The sequence below is a fragment of the Gymnoscopelus braueri genome (assembly GCF_963280865.1).
Source record: "Gymnoscopelus braueri genome assembly, chromosome: 9".
NCBI lineage: Eukaryota > Metazoa > Chordata > Actinopteri > Myctophiformes > Myctophidae > Gymnoscopelus > Gymnoscopelus braueri.
The window spans coordinates 5,423,459-5,447,181 of NC_137610.1; the positions used below are offsets into that span (position 1 = coordinate 5,423,459).

The following is a 23,723-nucleotide window of genomic DNA, read 5'->3' on the forward strand; positions in this document are numbered from 1 at the left end:
AGAAGAAAACAAGTTTGGAGAACAAGAAGAATGTTTCCGTGATTAAAGGCAAAGAAGATGGGCCAGGGGTCCAGAGAACGGCTCAGGCAATACTGACAGAAGAATACCCAATGTTGGGAAAAGTACTGCAGGAGACTAATAACAAATGGGCGAAGAGAACAAAAGAAAAGGCCACAATCTGGCCACCAGAGGGCACATTTGACATCAATGTGTGCAAACAAATGCACACATTAATCAGAAATCACAAGAAGGAAAAGAACGGGAAGAAAAGAGAAGAGAAGAGGGTGAAAGAACTTGCAATCCTTAAAATGTACCAGAAGAAAGGACAGGAGCTTGCTGACAATCTCCTAGCGTGCAGAAGAACGGCCATGAAGGAAAATGCAAGCGCACCACCGGAATATCACGTTCAAGCTCCAGTCTTTGAGAAAATCACAATGTGCGGAAACTATGAATATGAGAGGGAGGATGAAGAATCAAAGGCTCCATCAAGAAGAACACTGAGATCAGGCACGCTGTATCCAGACACAGATACAAGCCCAAAGAAAAAGAAGCAAGGAGGATATGAACAGACTGTGATGGAGAAACTCAGACAAGCAGAAGCAGCCGAAGATGAGGATACCGGTCGGAAGAAGATGGAGAGGATGTCACTAGAACACAACAGAGGGGGTGCGGCCAGAAAACACCATCAAGAGGGCAGAGACATGACATCACCACAAAGAGAAAACCACCATGACAATATGAGGACAGCACTCCAAAAATTCAGACAGTTTGAGAAACAGCATCAAGGGAAGCCCAGAGCCCCAGGGGAAGAGCAGCATCAAAGGGAGTCCAGAAGCCAAGGCAAGGAAGACCACAGAGGGACAGTTTTTGTGTTAGAGAGCAGCACAGATGTCAGCCTCAATGAACCAAACCAAGGAGACCAGCAACCACCATTCATCACACCAATAGCAACAATGGAAATATCAGGAAGGATGGAAAAGAGAGATAACATCACCCAAAAAACAGCGACGGTACAACCAGACACACAAGGGAGCCAGATGATGGGACCAGTGATAATCAGAGGAGAGCGTTTCGATTACACACCATTTTCCGCTGGAGACATGGACAGTCTGCTATCAAAAATCCCAAACATATTCGAAGGAGCCCACAAATTCATACAAGAATTTGAGGAACGCACCGTACAATACATCTTGAGTGTCGGCGACATAAAAAGTGTTCTTTGTCGCGCTCTAGGACGACATGAGATGAAAGATTTACTTCATGAGACGACGATGTGTCACACGATTGATACACAAGCAAGAGACGCAGATCTGTTCAACAACTATCGACACTCACTGTGGCAAGAAATGAAGAGAAGATACCCTGCTCGGATAAAGCCAGGAATGCTGACAGGAAAAAAAATAAAGAATGAAGAGACAGCAGGGGTCTACATCCAGAGAATACAGAAAGTCTGGAGACTGGAGATGGGAACGAATCCGGAAAATGACGGAAATGAGAACGGAATGAGAACACTGTTCCGGGGGGCAGTTCTGAGTGGCCTTCCTAATAAAGTGCGCTCATCGCTGAATGATTTCGTGGGGATCACTTCCATGACTTTTATCATGTTTTGCGAACATGTGGAACATGTCCTGGAAAAATACAGAAATGAAGAAACCAGATTGATGGAAAACGATACAGCACAAACCAGAAAACTGACCCAGATGCGAATCCAGATGGCGAAAAACGAATAAGAAGCAAGGAAGTTTGAAGTAACAGAAGGGACCAAAAAGGAGGAGGACAAGAAACCTGCGTATAGAAGAGAGGAGGATAGGAGGAGACAATACAAGAAAGTAATTATGAACATTTTTCGTTGGTTTACAAGAAATTAGTTATGAACATTTTTCGTTATAGGTAAACCAACCCCAAGACAAGGAAGACCAACAAGAGTCAAGACAAAGAGCAAAAATCACCACAAAACCCAGAGGAACCGCCAGAGGAAGGTGAGCGACAAAACCCAGAGGAACCGCCAGAGGAAGGTGAGCGCCAAAACCCAGAGGAAGCTTGTTTTTGTCAAGAAGGTTGTCACCAGTGGGACCCAACGACACCTGAAACCACACCACCCCAGACAGAACAGGGACCATACTCACCCAGGGAGGAAAGGTATGGTACCAGGGAAGAAAGATATGGTATACAAGAGCATCAGACACTTCCACGCATGAGGAGGATCCAGAAGAAGAGCCTACCAAGTCCAAAGAAGAAGAACCTACCACCGAAGAAGAGCCTACCACAGAAGAAGAGCCTACCATGTACAAGGAAGAGGAGCCTACCACGTCCAAAGAAGAAGAGTATACTACGTCCAAAGAAGAGGTGCCACCAGAGGGACCAACCAACAGCCCAGGGAGCAGTCAAGGAGAAAGCAACAGACGCAATGACACTACCGAGGGAAGAACAATCGATGAGGCTCCAGATAAGCAATCATCAATGACCAGTGTTCCAGAGCATCCAACCACGTCCCAGGTGCCAGGGAGAGGGAGAGACGGAAGCAGAACCAGAAGAACCAGAAGGGCCAGAGACCACAAGGACAGGACAAGCAGAACCAGAGGGACCCGCAACGACCAGGAGACAGGAGAGACCAAAAGAGAGGCCAGAGAGGACAGCGAACACAACGAAAGCAATTAAAAAGGGTAAGAACCCAAAATCAACCTGCATCAGATACATATAACACATATAAACTGGTACAACAGCTACATATGTACTGGTATTATAAGAATGATAAAATGATTCTTTCTAAGCATAGGGGATTCCCAACCTCAGACGGCTTGGTCGGCTGGGGTCTTCGGGGATTACGTTTGTTGTTTTGTTTGTTATTTTAGTTTGTTTTTTGTGGAGACAGGCTGGGCGAGACTGTACGCAGTCTGAGCCAGTAAGGACTCTGAAGATAGTTTAGGGAAATTTAGAGGAAGAATCATTATATAATCTCAAAAGGTGATCATTATATAATCCCAAAAGGTGATCATAATGTGTATATGTGTATGTTATAGGGAAAAGAAAAGAGAAAAATAAAAAAAGAGTGATATATATATTACTAAGACATGCATTTCCTCTCTTTTATGTCCATAATGACGGAGTTCCGGCTGGGGAAACATCTTCCGAACTCCGCACATGTATTTCCTCGGCGTTCTGGCTGGAAAACAACTTCCGCACACCGCAGTAGAAATGGACAACTATACTTGGCTGTGTATTTCTAGGCACAGCACAAGTGGACTTGGATACTGGACAGTTAAGTGTCACGTGTCCGTGACAGAGGAAGGGATGATTGAGGGGTACGATCGGTACCAGGAAGAACTGTCACATCGAAGGTTTTCTGAACTATCGCTTTTGCGGGACGGAGTACGGGACGGAGTACGGAAGACAAATATTAGATGAAGGACGCGGGAAGCTTTGTTATAAGAAAAGAATACGCAGAATTGCAGTATATTACATTCCATTTTGTTATTACATTCCAAATGTCATTTATTACATTCCATTTTGTTATTACATTCCAAATGTCATTTATTATTTCAGTTATTATTTCAGTTTATTATATTACATTCCATTTGTTATGACTAGTTTATTACAAGTCATTTATTATTACAGTTATACAAGTCATTTATTATTACAGCAGCAGTTATACAAGTCATTTATTATTACAGTTATTATTAAAGTAGAGTTACAGTTATTATTAAAGTAGAGTAACAGTTATTATTAAAGTAGAGTACTTTATTACTTTATTAGAGTAATAAGAGTAGAGTAAATAGTAAAGTAGAGTAGAGTAAACAAGTAGAGTGGTTCATTTACAAAAGTACAGTGAGAGGACAATCGTGTATTACTTTTACTTAAGAGTATTTACAAGTGCATCATACCAAAACGACCAAAAGTGCAACATACCAAAACGACCAGCATCATACCAAAACGACCAAAAGTGCATCATACCAAAACGAGTTAAAAGTTAAGAGTAATTGACTAGTCTCACATTATAGCCTATAAAACATGAATGTTGAGTGCATTATGTTGAGTGCATTATAGAGTGTTTGAGTGCATTATAAGAATGTTTGACTGCACATTATGCACTTTATGAAGTGAAAGCCATACTTAGCCATATTTAGCCATACTTATCTCATAGACAACCCGACCTGGCAATCCCGACCTGGCAGAGATAGACAAATTATTGTCTAGAGGAAGGATTATGTGGGGGCAGAAGGTCGTGACCTATGACCCGGGCCTGCTAAACTGTATTAACAGAGAAGGTACTGGAAGAATAAGGAAATACTAGACTTCCATTTCAGTTCCAGTTGAGGGCCAGTTCCAGTTGATTTGTCAGTAAATCGAGATAAGCTGCCCACTCCTCTGCCCAGAAGTGGGTGTAAACCAAAAGAATACTATATGGCCAGAATGGGAGGTAAATCAGGCAGAGGAGCATCCCTACTGACAGCGTATGACGAACAAGGTCTACAGCTGAGCACAGCTGGTTGGCTTGATTAGGGGGCAACCAAGGAGCGCTCGTGGCCCAGTAACCTTAGGGCTATAAGGAACAACGTAGAAACAACTAGAAGAACACATAAGGGAGGGGGAATGCCTCGACACGGAGGATCAATTACTCGTTAAAAGATACGAGTCAGGTCAAGATAACTTGACAACTAAGCAAGCACACAACAGGTGGTGTTCGACACTGTGGTCCCATGTGGGACACAGTGGAGAGATAACAAATAATTGTATGATGAGAGAATGAAATTAACTGTGTAATGAGGATGGTGATGCCCAGATATATTAGGGGGATAGACCCTTTTCGGGCAGAGAGATATTCGGGAGCCCAGAGAGGCAACATCGTTTGCTGTAATGCTTAAGCCTTGCTATGCTTACTATAATAAACCTCTTCTGCTGATATAACTAACGTCAAGTTTGAGAGTGTTTCATTCTACCAATCCATCACCGGGAAGACTAAGTATTCCAAGGTACTACACCCACACTAATCACGGAGGGTTTCGCTGTGCTTCCGTGGAAGAAAGAAAAATGTCATCGCGACCTCCCATTCGCTTGTTATACGCCGTTGAAAATAGGGGGGGGGGGACCCCACTTTGAGAGCCATTGCACCACACTGTCTCTGCATTCTATTTACTAGATGTCAGGGCCGTTTTGTGGCCCGATCCGTAGCAGAGATATTTCATCTAGGCCCAAAAGTAGCTGAGAATCAATCAGACCGAGAGTCCGATCACTGATCGAGGTGGGGTAAGATGCCTAAATCATAGCCATAGCTCTGATCAACAGTCTGTGACGGGTTTTGGAGGCATGTGGAGTGATCCTGTGCTTGCGAATCGCTGCCGAACTTCGGAGCTTTTGTCAATTATATAGTAGTAAGATGTGTGACAGAGAAAAGCAGCATATTTCACACACCCTCCTGACACACAGCTCAGGGTCGTATCATAAGACTCAGCGCTCCGCAAATTGATCGGCCATGACTCCACTTAACCACATTAAAAGGGATAGTTCACCCCAAAATGACTTTTTTTTCTCCAATGGATTAGTCACCCCATGGAGACTTGAATTCATGGAGTTTTTTCCCCCGTTTTTGTCTCATTCCTAAGCCAATAGTTTGATGACCGGCAGTGGTTCCGGTAGGAGACGCAAAAGAGTCTCCTTTGTGTCTCCTACCGGAACTACTGCCAACCGGTCCGCTGGTCACAAAAATGTACTAATACAGTATTGCAATAATTTGAACCACTTTATCCGTTTATATGTTGGCTATTCAAAAATAGCAGATCTACAAGCTCACATCGTGCCACACTGCGAGCTTGTACATCTGCTATTTTTTAAAGCAAATTAAATGTTAGGAAAGCCCCTCTGTGCGCCCACAGTCAGGTCGTGTTTTTTACTGTGACTTAAATGATGCACAAAATCATAATTTTCTTCCATCCTCTGTCTGTCTGTCTGTCTGTCTGTCTGTATCTTGTCAAAGTGATATCAGTCCAACTTGTTTTTCCCCCTTTTTTTCCTCCTAAAAGTTTACATTTTGTGTTATTTTTGCTACTTTTCAAACGAGAAGGTTAGGATTAACCCTTCGCACGCCGCAATGCAACACCTTGTGAGTTTGTAGATCTGCTATTTTAAAAAGAAGAATATCGACAAAGACTAAAACTAAGGACATTTTCGTTATGATTTTAGTTTGTTTTTTAGTTAGTTTTGTAAACACACCATACTGTTTATTATTCTGGAAGTGCTTTTGCTGAAAAAGCGTGAGGCGACCTGCAACGCAAAAGCACCAAACAGGATGTTTTATTCAATGTTGATATTGATTACAAATAATATTACATAGCTGTAAGGATTAGTCTAATCTGTGTGAATGACAGGAGAGATGATCAGAGGAGCAGAATTTCTACCATCATTATTACGACATGGATTGAAGAATGGATAGAGTTTCTCAGTGAAGGTGCAGCCATCTCTACTCTCAGTGAGTAGAGATGAACTCTGGTCTCCACATCATAAAAGGAGACCAGACCCTCCTCATAATCCACAAACACTCCCACTTTCTGGACCTCCTCTCTCACAGGGAGGCGGACAGCAGGGTCAGCAGCAGCATGGTACTTATTTCCATTCTTCAACCTTATAGTCCAGTAACCTTTATCAGGGCACAGATAGATTTGTCCCTTCCTGGTGATGGACTCTCTGGCCACTCCTAAATCCCAGTCAGTCTTCCCTCCAACCTGAACCTCATAGTAAAACCTTCGTGAGGAGAAGCTTTGTTTTCCTAAGACACCGGCACATGTAAAGAATCTCTCTTTGTTTTCTGGCAGATTCTTCCTTACGTTTCCATGACTCGCTTGTTTTCCATCCTCAGACAGGATGAGATAAGGACTTGCTGTATCAGGGTCCAGAGTTACATCCACTACATATTGCTGGATCCTCCTCCGGTCAGCATCACACAGCCTCTTCTCCATCTCTTGACTGAGTGTCTTCTCCAGCTGAGCCACAGCTGTCCTCACAGTCCCCACACATGAAGACGGATGGACATTGACCTTCGTCCAGTCCTTGATGGGTGGAGGGGTGTTGATGGATGTGAAGTTCTGGAGGAGGTGGAGGTGGTCTTCAGAGTGAGAGAGCTGCTTCAGCTCAGCGCTTCTCCTCTAACTGAGTGATTTCCTGTTTCAGCTCTTTGATGAAGCCTTCAGCCTGTTTCTCTGTTGTTTTCTGCTTCTCTTCAATCACATCAATGAGCTCAGCCTGGCTTCTCTGAATACAGCTGATCAGAGCAGTGAAGACCTTCACACTGTCCTCTATCTCTGTGTCTGCATCTTTCTTGCTGAGCTCTACTGAGTGTTTGACCTCCTGAATCTTCACTTGTCTGTCCTGGATCATCTGCTGGATTTCATCCTCTGTCTTTCTGTCATATTCGTCTTTCCATTTTTGACTCCTGAACTGTTGAACCATCTCAGAAATGAAAGTATTGACAGATACTTTTGGTTGCTTTTTGAAGGCTTCTTTACACAGTGGACAGTGGACACTGACACACATCACTAGTGTTCCCAGTAATGTGTGATGCAGGTTCTGCAGTAGTTGTGTCCACATGGAGCGGTGATTGGATCTGTGAACAGATCCAGACAGATAGAACACAGGAACTGATGTTCAGAATGGAGAACGCTGGCAGACGCCATTTCCGCACACTGACGATGACTGGAAATATTATTAAACTAGAAAATGTGCTCCTCGGAGCACAAGTCTCCGCCAGCAGACTATAGCAATTATATTATCATAGCAATAACTAATGAGATACAGTAGAGTAAAAGATATATACTGTAGTTAAATAAAAAGGTGTATGTTAACACATCGGGTGCCAAACACGGTCTGAACCGTGTTTGCGCAGAGTAGCGGTCCGGTGCCGAACACGGTCCAGACCGTGAAATATGTCTTTTTGTTTTTTTCGTTTTTCTCCACACGGGCGGGGCTAGAGCAGCTCTGGGAGTACCCATTGTGATCTTGAGAAGGATAGGCCAGATAGATCACCGGAAAAAAAAAACATGGCTGCCATCCACTTCCTGTCTATTTCCTTCTTTAAAACACCTATATCTCCGAATCTGTTTCCGGTGGGGAAAACCGGTCATGCGCGATGCGCGATCCCCCCCCATTGTAACTCGCGAGTGAAATGTTATCGTTCCAGGCTGTAGCCAGGGTCATCGCGCAACATGAATGGATGTTTTTTTTTACATGGATTTGCTCCTCGTGGAGTCTAGAGCTTTAAACAGCAAAGCGCAGTCAATGGGGAGAATGCTGGCACCCAACGTAAGTTGTTATGAAAAAATGCTGGCACCTGATGTGTTAAAGAAATATTTATTCAAAAAAAAAAAAAAAATGTTTGACCAATGTTACACACATACGCACGAGGGACACACACACGCACGGACGGGTGATTTGGACTAGAAGATACTGTTCCAATCAAGACTGATTGATCCTGTCTTACCTCGCTTCAAAAACGTAAACGGCTTTTTATAGAATTGTATTTCGTCATGCATCCCTCTAGCCAATTAATTGACACACCTAAGTGACACACCTATTTATAGAATTGTATTTCGTCATGCATTCCTCTAGCCAATCAAAGGCATTGGTGTCAACATATTAATACGTATTAAGATTTCGGTCTTGTTGTGGGATCAATTCAACTCTAGTCCTCTTCTGTGTTACTGTTGTAGATGAGTATGCTTTCTTAGCTTTGGCCTTCTGCGCCTTTGCTTGACCAATGTCAGGTGTTCTCAAAGGGACACACACACGCACGGACGGGTGATTTGGACTAGAAGATACCGTTCCAATCAAGACTGATTGATCCTGTCTTACCTCGCTTCAAAAACGTAAACGGCTTTTTGAAGTGACACACCTTTTTATTATAGGATTGTATTTCGTCATGCGTCCCTCTAGCCAATCGGAGACATTGATGTCAACATATTGACACGTATTAAGAGTTCGGCATTGTTGTGGGATCATTTCAACTCTAGTCCTCTTCTACGTTACAATTGTAGATGAGTATGCTTTCTTAGCTTTGGCCTTCTGCGCCTTTGCTTGACCAATGTTAGGTGTTCTCAGAGGGAAACACACACGCACAGACGGGTGACTTGGACTTACCAAAGGTACTGTTCCAATCAAGTCTGATTGATCCTGTTTTACCTCACTAAAAGTAGGGGCTTTTTGAAGTGACACACCTATTTATAGAATTTTATTTCGTCACGCGTCCCTCTAGCCAATCAGAGGCATTGGTGTCAACAAATTGACACGTGTCACGTGGAGCTTGCCCAATGTTAGCTTGGCTAACAATGTTTGCTCACACAAAGCGAAAACATATTCTCCACCTTCGGCGGAGACAAAAATACCTCTTAAGTGACTAAAAACAAACTGTCCAGTGATGTCTAAGCCACTCACACTGTGTCGAATCATCTTTTAAATAGAGCTCCTCAAATCACCTGTCATCAAATATGACATCAGTTTTGCCCAAATATGGAGTTTCATGTGGCTTCAGTCCAGCCTCCAAGTACTGTGATTGTAAATATGGGGTAACCATGACGATGAGGAAGTATTACATAAGGCTAAGTGGTTATCCATATTAATCGATTTATTATAATAAAAAGGAAAAATGGCCTGAGGATGTTTTTAAATCCTGAGGCAGAGGCATCGGTTCTAGACCTCTCTGGTAGAACTCTAGAAGTCCGGCTTCGTGAGACGTTCGTGCCGGGCTTCGCATTTCAGTGACATTCCTAATACATCGTCAACAAGGGTAACGATGAATGCAAAAGGGACAAAGGAGGGAAGAGTATTCCCTGCCAGAGTAATGCCACTTAATGTACTCACCCAGTGCCAGCAATTTGTGTTTTATAACCTTTTTGAACCGGTCACAAAAACATTATATCATTATAATCCGCGATCGGATGGTGTTAATAAACAAGACCAGGAGACCTGGTTCTGCCAGACCCAGACTTCACATGACGTGTCAGCCTGTGTCTATGCCCATGTATGGACGAAAGGGGGACAGACTTTTATGGCTGGGGCCTAAGGACAAAGTGACCATGCCCATGTATGGAGAAAACGGGTACAAAGCCTCATGTAAGCCAGACCCCCTGGGTCCGGCAACAAACAGGACAGATCCACCAGCCATCAAAGGGTGACGTTTTTTTCTCTCTCGCTCCAGCGCTGTTTTTTCAAAAGTCCAAATAGCCTCCAGACGTGTTCTCATGTTTCAGTGTTCAATGTTGTTCTCATGTTTCAGTGTTCATGTTGTTCTCATGTTTCAGTGTTCATGGTGTTCTCATGTTTCAGTGTTCATGGTGTTCTCATGTTTCAGTGTTCATGGTGTTCTCATGTTTCAGTGTCCATGTTGTTCTCATGTTTCAGTGTTCATGGTGTTCTCATGTTTCAGTGTTCATGGTGTTCTCATGTTTCAGTGTTCATGGTGTTCTCATGTTTCAGTGTTCATGGTGTTCTCATGTTTCAGTGTTCATGGTGTTCTCATGTTTCAGTGTTCATGGTGTTCTCATGTTTCAGTGTTCATGGTGTTCTCATGTTTCAGTGTTCATGGTGTTCTCATGTTTCAGTGTTCATGTTGTTCTCATGTTTCAGTGTCCATGTTGTTCTCATGTTTCAGTGTCCATGTTGTTCTCATGTTTCAGTGTCCATGTTGTTCTCATGTTTCAGTGCACATGTCTAGCGGTGTCCAGGAAGTGGCTGGCTTTGGGTACGTCGGCGGGAGGACTGCATCTCATCCAGAGAGAAGGCTGGAAACAGAGACTCATCCTCAGTCACAAGGTTCTTTTCACTGACACTGACAACATGAAACCATCGTTACTGTCAAACACTGCAGCCACAGCTCGTTTAATGAATGATTAACCGTGTAGTGTTGTCTTTCAGGAGGGTTCTATCACACAGGTGTGCTGCTGTCCACATGATGAAGACTTCATTGCCGTTGCAACCAGGTTAGACTGAGGATTCTATTGGAGACATTACTGTTGCAACCAGGTTAGATTGAGGATTCTATTGAAGACATTACTGTTGCAACCAGGTTAGATAGACCGAGGATTCTATTGAAGACATTACTGTTGCAACCAGGTTAGACTGAGGATTCTATTGAAGGCATTACTGTTGCAACCAGGTTAGACTGAGGATTCTATTGAAGACATTACTGTTGCAACCAGGTTAGACTGAGGATTCTATTGAAGGCATTACTGTTGCAACCAGGTTAGACTGATGATTCTATTGAAGACATTACTGTTGCAACCAGGACCAGGTTAGACATCTTACATGAAGTTCTTCATGTAAGAATCGCGATTCTTATTACGAAATCAATTCACAAAAGAGCACTTGAACCTGTTATATAGCTCCACACAGGGATCTCCAGTAACTCATGCTCAGGGTCTACATGGAACCATCTAAACTAGGTGGTTCCCCCCTTCCTTCCAGTCAGGGCCTGGTGGTGGTGGTGTAATAACCTTGGTGGTTCCTACCAGCCAAGTTCAAGTTCTGGTTTATTATGTTACATCAGATAACAATACGAAACTCCAAAACACAGTAAACATACATACACAAGACATAAACATAGACATAGACATAGACAACTCTGGTTGTTCCCTCGTTCCAGCCAGGGCCTGGTGGTGGTGTGGGAGGTGGTGGTGGTGTAATAACCCTGGTTGCTCCCTCCTTCCCGCCAGGGCCTGGTGGTGGAGGTGGTGTAATGACCCTGGTTCCTCCTTCCAGCCAGGGCCTGGTGGTGGTGTGGGAGGTGGTGTAGGAGTGTAATAACCCTGGTGGTTCTCTCCTTCCAGCCAGGGCCTGGTGGTGGTGTGGGAGGTGGTGTAGGAGGTGGTGTAATAACCCTGGTGGTTCCCTCCTTCCAGCCAGGGCCTGGTGGTGGTGTGGGAGCTGCAGCAGGAGAGACGTGGGCGTCCAGAGAGGGTGAGCCTCTCCTGGGAGCACAGAGGTCAGAGCGTGACCTCTCTGGTCTGGGACTCCAGCAGCCTGAGGGTCTTCATAGGAGACACCGTGGGGAAGGTCTCCTTCCTGAGAGCAGGCTCCTCCAAGATGGGCAAGGTGACAACTCTACTTTAATATGAATATTATAGACTATAGTACTCTTCCGACTTTATTATTTGTATTCTAGTTATGATTATTATTGTTATTATTATGATTATCATTGTTGTAGTTCATATTATTATAAGCTTCATTTTTGTAGTGCATTTCAAGAACGGTGTGATAAAGTGATTAACAGAAAAGACAATCCTGTACACTATTCCATACATCATTTCCACCCACCGTCCATCCAGGCTATGGGACTGCAACCACGACTACAGATCCCATAGTCTGCGAGGACCGTTCACAAGCCACTCTAATAAACAGCTTAACCCATTCAATCCGGGAACTCATGTGTGTCACTTTAGATGTCTTTGGCTATTCAAAAATAACAGATCTACAAGCTCATAGCGCGGCACTATGAGCTTGTAGATCTGCTATTTTTTAAATAAATCGTGAAAATGTGTGCAAATCTTTGAATACATATTTTTAAGCGAACATTTGTAACTCAAATCTTTGCTTCCGGGGGGAGGGGGGGGGAACATTTTACAAATGTTCGCTTTAAAAAACATATATTAACTGCCAGAGTAATAGTGTAATAGTGTTACGCTACTGCCAGCGAAAACGAGCGATTTTATCAACCTTTGAAAAATCATGGAATATTTTCTGTGAACGCTATCCGCACGGTGATCCCCTCATTACACACACAGGGGTCTCGTAGAATGGGGGGGGGGGGAAATATCCGTTAGCGGTAATCCGTTCCATAGTTGTGGCAAGTTGAAAATAAGCATGTTTTGCCAAAAATATATAGTGTAAAAAAAGAGTACACAGGAGCCGAGACATTTTTAAGCAATAAGTTAATCAGGGAGTGAATGGAGCAGCACATCTTTGGATGGTGTTATCTCTGGTTCTGTGAACCATTTAATTTTTTTAAACAATTCCAAACTCGTCCTTCGCAGGCTGGGCCATAGCAGAATTTGTGTCACTCAATGTCCCTCTATCCCTGTTTCCTGTCACTCTCCGCTATGCTATCCAAATAAAGGCGGAAAAGAGCCAAAAGTATCTTTAAAAGAATGTATACAAATTGGTCAACCCACAGAGAAAATGCAGTTCTAGACGGACATTTATTGTAGGATAACACTAACAGAAAACAAGAAAAAATATAGCTGCAAGCAGCGATAAGCAGGGCCAGGGAATGAAGAGAGAAAAAAGAAAGAAGCAATGATAAGTAATATGCACAATAAGCCATTGAAACATAGAAGACTGAACTTGAGAGAAAGAAGACCATGCAATTAACATGAGCATTTTAAACCTTCACTAACCCTAACCTCAGTAAAACAACGCCTAAGCCTATCCTCAAGAAACACTATGTGTTATCCAAATAATGCCAAATCATGATCACCTCAATACATTGTCGTGGACAGGGATCGAACCAGCGACCTACGGACTCCAAGACTGCCTTTCTTCTCATTGAGCGAGATATATGGCCTCCCTGATAGTGTCTGTTGATATTTATAAGTATTTCCGTCCATTTTGAACCAGGCCTCTGTGTCTCGAACTACTCTAGATCACTGGTTCACAAACCATTTACCAATAAAGGCATTTTTGCGTCTCCTCGGAACGAAAACTAGTGAAAGAAGCCGATCTACAAGCTCACAAAACGTTGCTATCTGAAAGGTTGTGAGATTGTAGATCGGCTATTTTCACAATGAAGTATGTCATACATTAAAAGAGAGACAAAACTATAAGTAATATGCACAATAAGCCATAGAAACATAGAAGACTGAGCTTAAGGTCATGTTTTTTGCAATGCCACCTCTCACCCACAGAGAGAGAGAGAGAGAGATGGAAACGGAATAGATTGAAGAGATAAGGATAATTCCTTTAACAGGTCCGTTCATGAAAGTCCTTGCGGTCTTGTTTCCAATGAGGGCCTGTGAGCAATTAGGGGTTAAGAGGCTTGCTCAGGGACAAATTTCATTTCATCGACGCATTTGCTGGCCTGGCCTGGAATCGTACCTGGGGCAACTAGGGCCTCTGGCTCCCTAGGCGGGCTCACTAACCACTCAGCTATGGCCGCCCCTCAAGAGAGAGAGAGAGAGAGACATAGAAACGGAATAGATTGAAGAGAGAGACATGGAAACGGAATAGATTGAAGAGAGAGAGAGAGAGAGACATGGAAACAGAATAGATTGAAGAGAGAGAGAGACATGGAAACATAATAGATTGAAGAGAGAGAGAGAGATGGAAGCAGAATGGATTGATTGGACATCTCAACCTATTGCCATTAACAGGAATCGAACGCTCAACCTTCGGATTGACAGGCTGCAACACTACCTATAGTGCTATAGCTTTGTCCAGGCTGAGGTTGTCTGTTGAAGATAAAAGTGAACCAGTGAAAGCAGCCGATCTACAAGCTCAGAAACACGTTGCTATCTGAAAAGTTTTGAGATTGTAGATCGGCTATTTTCAGAATGAAGTATGTCATACATTGCAAAAACATACCTTCTCAGATAAGCATTTCATGTTATCTTTATCAATTGCATATGTATTCATTAATACAGTCTTGTTGTTTGCAATGGACTTTAAATGAAGACTCCACCACGTGAGGCTTGAACCGGCAACCTTGATGTTGTGAAACATTCACTTAAGCGGTAAGCCATTGGACCAACAGACCTGATCCAGTGAAAACGGAGGTCAGACAGATGATACCATTTCACGCAAATAACTGAAAAATCCTGGGTTTAAGTGTTTTTCAAACTGCTCAAAATTGTGGACAATCTAAGGGCGGAGAGAGAGACATGGAAACGGAATAGATTGAAGAGAGAGAGACATGGAAACATAATAGATTGAAGAGAGAGAAAGATGGAAGCAGAATGGATTGATTGGACGTCTCAACCTATTGCCATTAACAGGAATCGAACTCTCAACCTTCGGATTGACAGGCTGCAACACTACCTATAGTGCTATAGCTTTGTCTAGGCTGAGGTTGTCTGTTGAAGATAAAAGTGAACCAGTGAAACCAGCCGATCTACAAGCTAGAAACACGTTGCTATCTGAAAAGTTTTGAGATTGTAGATCGGCTATTTTCAGAATTAAGTATGTCATACATTGCAAAAACATACCCTCTCAAATAAGCATTTCATGTTATCTTTACCGTTTGCACATGTATTCATTGATACAGTCATGTTTTTTGCAATTCAATTTAAATGAGTCTGCATCAAGTGAGGCTTGAACCGGCAACCTTGCGGTCGTGAGGCACTCGCTTAAGGGAGAAGCCATTGGACCAACAGACAAGATCTGTGAAAAAAGAGATCAGAGAGATGATCCAGTTTCACGCAAATAGCTGAAAAATCCTGGGTTTAAGTGCTCAAAATTGCAGACAATCTAAGGGCGGAGCTTACTGGTCAACGTGATACATGTGTTCCTCATGAGTCAAGGCACATGTGTAAGCAGGTTTAATGGCTGTCGGCCAAACGAGGCATGACTTTTGCCTGTTTAAAGTTTGCATTTTCAAAAAATCGCTATAGCGCCCCCCTTTGACCAATTGGAGTAAGATTGGTTTCAGTGATATTTGGAATGACCCTCAACATTACCCCAAAGTTTCAAAGAAATGTGAGTTTGCATGTATGTGTTAGGGGCAGATGAATAATTGTCATAAACTGCAATATTCATTGGCTCATTAAAGCTTCATTTTTTCACTTATGGAAAATCTTTTGCACCAGTTTGTCGGCATAGGTCCAAAGTTCATGTGTAAAATGTTTCGTGCAGATTACTAAAAAATCCCAGGAGGAGATTGTTTTTTATATAATTCAAAATGGTGGGAGATCTAAAGGTCAGAGGTCAAAAGTCAGAGGGTAAAAGTTCATCATGAGAAGACGCATGTGTGTATTGAAGTTTTATGGATGTAGGTCAAACAGGGCATGAGTTGTACCTGTTCAAAGTTGGCATTTTCAATTGAGTGCTATAGCGCCACCTTTTGACGAAAGATTGTGAGATTTATTTCTTCATAGTTTTTCATGACCATCTACCATATGGCCGAGTTTCGTAAAAAGCGACAGCACGGTTCAGCCAGAACTGCGAAAAGTGGCAGAAACAGAAGAATACTGCCAATCTTAAAACAGGTCCAGAGCTGAGCTCTGGCCCCGTAACTAAGAGGTTTGGAGGTTAAGCAGCTTTGTGGATTTTAAAACGGGTCACAGACTGATCTCCCCCAGCAGGCTGTTCCAAAGCCCACCTTTGGAATGACCAGCAGTGCTTTAATTGTCCGTTTTTGTTATTCTTGAATCATCAGAATACAGAGCTATTTAACACTTATTTTAACAAAAGAAAATCACTTACTGCACCTTTTTTAATGTTTTTTTTATTTATTTTTTCGATTGATGTTTGGATGAATGACCACAGGGCTCAGCCTTCGTCATGTTCCCCGTTCAGACCATCACCACCGTGGACTCCCGGGTCGTTCAGCTGGGTTACCATGACGGCCGTCTGCTGGTGTCATCGCTGAGTCGCTGCTACCTGTGTGACACTGACAAGTAAGGATGACATTTATTTATAGGTCACTGCTACCTGTGTGACACCGACAAGTGTAAGTGTCCCTGTTATGTCCATATATGGAGATCCCCAAACCCTCAAGCCGATTGGTTGAAACACGTGCCCATATATGGAGATCCCCAAACTCTCAAGCCGATTGGTTGAAACACGTGCCCATATATGGAGATCCCCAAACCCTCAAGCCGATTGGTTGAAACACGTGCCCATATATGGAGATCCCCAAACCCTCAAGCCGATTCGTTGAAACACGTGCCCATATATGGAGATCCCCAAACCTCTCACAAGTCATCATAAGGATGTCATTTATTTATTTATTTGTTCGTTCATAGCTCTTTTATAAAGCCTCGTGACGTTCAGAGCTCATTTATAAAGCCTCCTGACGTTCAGAGCTCATTTATAAAGCCTCGTGACGTGACGTCTCCTCAGTGGGTCAGGGAGCAGGATGGCAGCCGTTACGTTCAGGTCCCTCTGCAGAGGACTTTCACACATTGTGGTCCGTGGAGGCTCCACCTCCTCCTCCTCCACCTCCTCCTCTGTGTTCTGTTCTAATGCTTCGTCAGGAGGAGGAGGAGGAATCAGACATAAAAGCAGCAGTGTTCAGTTTGCCTCCAGACCAGACCTCCCGGCGTTGGCTTACAGGAGGCTGAAGGGGAAGAGCCCCGGGGTCGTGTTCCTGCCGGGCTACAGCTCCAACATGGACGGGCAGAAGGCTGAGGCTCTGGAAGGCTTCTGCCGCTCGGCGGGACACGCCTGCGTCCGGTTCGACTACACAGGCCGCGGGGCGTCCGAGGGTGCACCTCCAGGGGGCGCCGGTGAGGTGATGGCGACCACGACGCTCGGCGCCTGGAAGAAGGACGTCCTGTTCGTGCTGGACGAGCTGACGGACGGGCCTCAGATCCTGGTGGGCGCCAGCATGGGCGGCTGGCTGATGCTGCTGGCCGCCCTGGCGCGGCCCGACCGCGCCGCAGCGCTGGTGGGCATCTCCACGGCCGCGGACCACCCCGTCACAGCGTTCAACGCCCTGCCGTTGGAGACGCGAAGCGAGTTCGAAGAGAAGGGCGAGTGGACGGTGGCGACCAGCGAGCACTCCTCGTCGTCCTCGACGGAGGAGGGAGGGGGCGGCACCGGCGGCATGCGCCGTTACGGCATGGAGTTCCTGCGCGAGGCGGAGGGCCACTGCGTGCTGCAGGGCCCCATCCCCGTGCTGTGCCCCGTCAGGCTCCTCCACGGCCTGAAGGACCAGGAGGTGCCCTGGCACGTCTCCCTGCAGGTGGCGGAGCGCGTCCTCAGCCCCGACGTGGATGTCATCCTGCGGCGCCACGGCGAGCACCGCATGGTGGAGCAGGCCGACATCAAGCTGCTGCTGTACACCGTGGAGGACCTGATAGACCTCACCAAATCATAACAATAATAACTCTTTGACTGCCAGTGTGATAGCCAGAGAAAAATAGTGATTTTTACTGTACCTTTTGAAAATATTCTCCTTGACCTCCGTCCTCACGGTGATCGGCTGGTTGCACGCACAGGGTTCCGCTTGCGGTGATCCATTGCAGAGCTGTGGCCATTTCAATCAGGCTGTTTTTTGCCATAAAGCAAGAGGAACAGAGATATGGCCGTTTCCCCGCAGGAAATAAACAGAAGCAAACAAGCTTTTATTTTGTAAAATGATGTCATTTCTGCTTCTCTCATTCACTTGCTGTGAAGGGATCATCCAATATATATATATATATAAAATGTAGGCTCAAAGTTACCTAGTTATCATTTAGAAACAAAAGGCACAAACATAACAAAAGCAGGGCAAAAAAACAAACACAAAAAAAGATTAATCAGCAACAAGAAGACCCTTTCTTAGGGAAAAAAAGTTGATTAAAAACAAATTAAAAGACCTTAAAATGATATGTCATGAGTAAATGTTTTAAGGCATGTGTCGATTATGAGGTCCACACCTTGGAGGACCTCATAGACATGTTGACCAATAGAAACACTTGGTCTATGAATAAAGACATACCTTACAAAACAACTTACAAAAAAATAATCTTACAAAAAAACATATCTTACAAAAAAACATATCTTACAAAAAAAACATCTTACAAAAAAGCATATCTTAAGGTGACTCTCCACCAAACAGACTAGTTCAGACTAGTTCAGACTACTTCAGACTGCAACAGACTGGTATTCGGTTGGCAAAAGTTGGCATTTGGTCTGTCAGCCGACGTGCCCATTGATGTGCTAATGCATTATAACTTTCAGCCTAGCCTGCCAGCGTTGCCAGGTCTGCTTATTATAAGCGAGTTTGGGCTTGTTTCCCTGCGTTTTTTCTTCACTGACGTGCAGTGGTGTAAAGTAACTAGTACATTTACTCAAGTACTGTACTTAAGTACAATGTTGAGGTACTTTTACTTTACTGGAGTATTTCCAATTGTCTATACTTTTACTCTACAACAATTATTTGACATTTTTAGTTACTAGTTACTTTGCAGATATAAATCATTATAAAACATACATTAACCACTTTAGCCCTATTTTATACCTATAGGCTATTTGAAAATAGCAGATCTACAAGCTCACAACGTGTTGCGATGTGACGCATTCTGAGCTTGTAGATCTGCTATTTTCAAACATTTTAGTACTTTTACTTTAAGTACATTTTGATACCAATACTTTAGTACTTTTACTCAAGTACATGTTGAATTCCGGACTTTTACTTGTAACAGACTCAGAGTACATCTATTGCATTGATACTTTTACTTAAGTAAAACATTTGAGTACTTTTTCCACCACTGCTGACGTGTACACGACATTTTTGAAAACGGTTATTCGAATAATCAAAAATAAATACATTAATTAATTTATTGAAATGAACACCCAGAAAATAGCCAAAACTGAGCACAATTCGATCTATATAAGGCCAAATCTCATTTGAAAAAAATATAATAAATAATATGAAAGCCAATTAAAATGTTTATACTATTGGAATCTTACACACCTGCTCCCAATAAATTACATCACCACAGCGCAAAAGTAGGTCAAATCAATCAATCTCTCTCTCTGGGAGCTACAACGAGAAACAGTGAATGTAGGTTTTCATAGACATGGTCGCTTGTTTCTCTCACAGATTCTGGCAACACTGAGAGCCCTCGCTCAGTGTTGTTGTCACACTTCTTCTCTGCTACATGGCTACTCCCAGTCGGAACAAGACTGAACATGTTCGGTCGGCCCGGAGTCGGCCGATTAGGTTACGGCGGAGTCGGCGGACCCCGTGGCGTCGGTCACGCGTCGGTCACGGACCCCCCTAACCGACTGAACGCCGCTTCCCGACGCCGCGTCGGGCCAAAATCGGTGCGGTGGAAAGCTGCCTTTACAAAAAAACATCTTACATATCTTACAAAAAACTATATTTAAAAAAAATCAATCAATCGTGGTTGGAAACAGGCGGAAAGGGAGAACTTCTGTAATAATATTCTCGAAAGTTTTCATGTCAAGGACCACCCAAAATGATATGTATTTGGCCGCGGACCCCCATCCCAGAATATTTTGTTCCAGGGACCCCAGAAGCACCTCGGTGCCGCGCTATGAGCTTGTAGATCTGCTATTTTTTGAATAGCCAAAGAAATCTAAAAATGACACAGATAATTTCCTGGTCTTAAAGGCCAGTCCACACCTATGCAACTAGTCACAACTCCTTGCAACTTGTGACTACTTGCAACATCATCCTCAATGGCAGTTGCAAGGAGTTGCATTGATGTGGACTTTGGCCTTAAAACTGTTTTTGCGAACGCAGCGGAAGGGCGCGCCTCCGCGCAAGTGGAGCTTACTATGAAACCGTGCTCGGGTTGTGTCTCTGTGTCTCTGTGTGCACTGCCTGTGTGCAGCTCCTCTGAGATAAGTAAATGTCCAATTTAGACGTACCATACATCAAATGAAAGGTCTTTGAAAACTGAACACACCTGTCAAGGTTGCGTTTAAGCCCGCCCCTTCCCCCGGAAGCCACGCCCCGGAGAAGGCTCCTAAAAACTCCCCATTGAAACCCCATGTTAAATGAAAAGTGCCCGAAGTGGGGGTCTGCGAACAAATACTTCGGGCTCGGATTTTGGCTCCGCCCCCCGGAAGTGGGTGAAACAGGCACTTCAAACACTTTGTTGAATTGTTCAAAAACATTCAAAGTTTTTTTTTTGTTAATTTGTATTTTTCTAAGATTCTCCTTTTAACGCAGATTTTTTATTTATTTTTTTTGTATTTTTTTATTGGTTACTTTTTTTTCATATTTATTTTTCATATTTATTTTACTTTTTTTGCGTTCGCTTCCCGCGTTCGCGCGTCTTACTTGTGTTAGTTTGTTGTTTTGATAGTTGCATTGATGCGCTCTGGCCATTCGTTTTGAATATTATGTTGTGTTTGTGTTGATTATGTTGTGTTTGTGTTGAATGTTTTGTGTGTTATGTTGTTGTGTTTGTTGCGAACGCGAAAGGAGGCACGCCGAAGGCGCGTCTCCCCCCAAGTGGAGCTTACTATGAAACCGTGCTCGGGTTATGTGTGTGTGGCTCTGTGGCTCTGTGTGCACTGCCTGTGTGCAGCCGCGCCCCCATGTGACTCACGCTCTCATTGGCTGCTGACAGATCTCAGAGTGGAGCTTACTATGAAACCAACCCGATCGCCCCCCAAACACGGTGAAATAGCACGGATTGACAAACGGCAATTCCGTGCATAGATGACTAGGAACTCCGAAACTCTGTGCATAGGAGAACCATATCCCCCCCCATTAACTTCAATACGAGGCAGTCACGTGACTTTCTCTCTACGCTCTCCCCATCACGGTGAAATAACACGGATTACAAGTCCGTAAATACACAACATAACAATTTAAAAAAGACAAAAAAAAATAGGGCTGCGTTCGCTTCCCGCGTTCGCGCGTCTTACTTGTGTTGAATGTGTTGTGTTTGTGTTGAATATGTTGTGTTTGTGTTGAATATGTTGTGTTTGTGTTGAATGTGTTGTGTTTGTGTTGAGTGTGTTGTGTTTGTGTTGAATGTGTTGTGTTTGTGCTGATTATGTTGTGTTTGTGTTGAATGTGTTCTGTTGAGTGTGTTGTGTTTGTGTTGAATATGTTGTGTTTGTGCTGATTATGTTGTGTTTGTGTTGAATATGTTGTGTTTGTGTTGAATCTGTTGTGTTTGTGTTGATTATGTTGTGTTTGTGTTGAATATGTTGTGTTTGTGTTGAATATGTTGTGTTTGTGTTGATTATGTTGTGTTTGTGTTGAATATGTTGTGTTTGTGTTGAATGTGTTGTGTTTGTGTTGATTATGTTGTGTTTGTGTTGAATATGTTGTGTTTGTGTTGAATATGTTGTGTTTGTGTTGAATATGTTGTGTTTGTGCGTCCATCCAGGGAGAAGTTCTGGCGTGTGGGGAACAAGGAGCGTGACGGGGAATACGGAGCGTGTTTCTTCCCTCAAAGCCGTGGGGGTGGGGGTGGGGCTGGGGGTCCACTGGGCCTGGGGGGCCAGCAGCCCCCTCCTCTGCTGTACTGTGCCCGGCCGGGGTCCCGGGTCTGGGAGGCCTCCTTCAGTGGAGAGGTCCTCAGCACACACCAGTTCAAACAGCTGTTGGCCTGTCCTCCTCTGCCCCTCATCACTTACAGGTTAACTTTGTTATGGTTATGAATTTATCATTATACGTTTTTGTATAGTATAGTATTTGTCAGGGGTGAGATTAATACAATAAAATTAAGTATTCACAGTTAAATCCGGCACAGCAACAACATTGTAAGATACGTAGATTTCATATTCATACAGTACCTTTTTTCACTTACGAAAAACGAAACGAAAAACAAAAAAAATAATAAAAAATAAGCTATGAATGATGACTAAAACTATGACTGATATTGACAATTTCGTCAACAAATAAAAACTATAAAAACTAGACTAAAATGTTTGGGAGAAACTAAGGGAGAAGAGATCCAGTAGAACTAAGAAAAGTCATCATGGTTGCGCACGGGTGTCGCAGACCAAAAATAGCCGATCTACAAGCTCACAACGTGTCGCAGCGTGTTGTGAGCTTGTAGATCGGCTATTTTCTTCATGCAGCTAAGTGAAAATCAGCCATTTCGACCCCATCACGGCCCCACCGAAAATGCCACAGCAGAACCTAAATGCTAAATGTTTTTACATCGGCCTGTTATAGCGCCACCAGCAGGCCTAAAGTTTGCAGAAGTGACTCGTTTTGAACAAAATGCCTTGAATCATTAACGCAGCGTCTGATTGCCGTGAAACTTTGCAAGCACATTCCCGCTAGAAATGCCACCCTTTTCACATTGTCCTATTATAGCGCCACCAGGAAGCCGCTTTTTGCACAAAAAAAAAAGTATATTACTCCTTCATATTTTGTCCAAACATCACGCAAATCGGTACACATGATATCCACGCGCGCCTAACTTTATGAGTGGGAGAGCACAAAGAGAGACTCACGCATGCGTGCACGTTTTTTTAAATGAATTAATTCGGGTATCTTTGCACGATTTCCTGTTGGCCACGTTGACCACCTCCAGCCATAGTCAGTTCTGTTCATAACTCATTTGTTTTTTATCACAGGCCGGCCGTGATCTCATCATTTTAGCAATCCAGTCAATAGATATTCCTCGTTAAGTAGGCGTGTGAATCCATAGCTGTCACTCTTAACACACAGACTCTACTATAGTCAGTGGCGTAATTTGCATAGGGTTGCTGCTGGGTTATGAAAACCCATACCGCAAGGGGGCCCCCCTGCTGGCGAGGATTTTTTAGTTCCTATTAGCAACAAACGGCATGGATAAAGTGAAAGAATACAGAACTGTTGCCGAAAAGCCCCCCCCCCCGTTGACAAAACGGTTCAGGGGGGGCATTTTGATCTGAAAACCCATGCGGAAAAAGGTGTGTTTATGCCACTAACTATAGTGCAGACTTCTACTTAGTGTTCCCTTCTCTTCTCTTGGTCGCTTGTCATCTATCTAAACAAGTCGATACGTTTATGTTGCGGTGCGGTGTTACCATATTTTGTGGGAGAAATAAGCAACCAGGTCTTGGAAAACAAGCCCAAAAGAAGCAAGTATTAGGCCACATGAGCACTTTAAACCTATGCATCG

At 43.7% G+C, this 23,723-nt stretch overlaps 2 protein-coding genes across 3 annotated transcripts in view; both read left to right on the forward strand.

Annotated features, from left to right (window-relative positions):
- hps5 (HPS5 biogenesis of lysosomal organelles complex 2 subunit 2) overlaps positions 1-23,723 on the forward strand; it is a 55,807-nt gene that overhangs the window by 12,797 nt on the left and 19,287 nt on the right. For both annotated transcript variants that reach the window (XM_080438764.1, XM_080438765.1), the window contains exons 3-7: positions 10,684-10,794; positions 10,897-10,961; positions 11,880-12,072; positions 16,456-16,586; positions 21,993-22,244. In XM_080438764.1, the coding sequence (XP_080294890.1) occupies positions 10,684-10,794; positions 10,897-10,961; positions 11,880-12,072; positions 16,456-16,586; positions 21,993-22,244 (752 nt within the window). The remainder of the gene's footprint in view (positions 1-10,683; positions 10,795-10,896; positions 10,962-11,879; positions 12,073-16,455; positions 16,587-21,992; positions 22,245-23,723) is intronic.
- On the forward strand, positions 17,048-18,010 carry LOC308091537 (palmitoyl-protein thioesterase ABHD10, mitochondrial-like; the record flags this gene model as incomplete). Its single annotated transcript, XM_080437199.1, has 1 exon — positions 17,048-18,010. One exon carries the CDS (start codon positions 17,048-17,050, stop codon positions 18,008-18,010), a length of 963 nt encoding a protein of 320 aa, XP_080293325.1.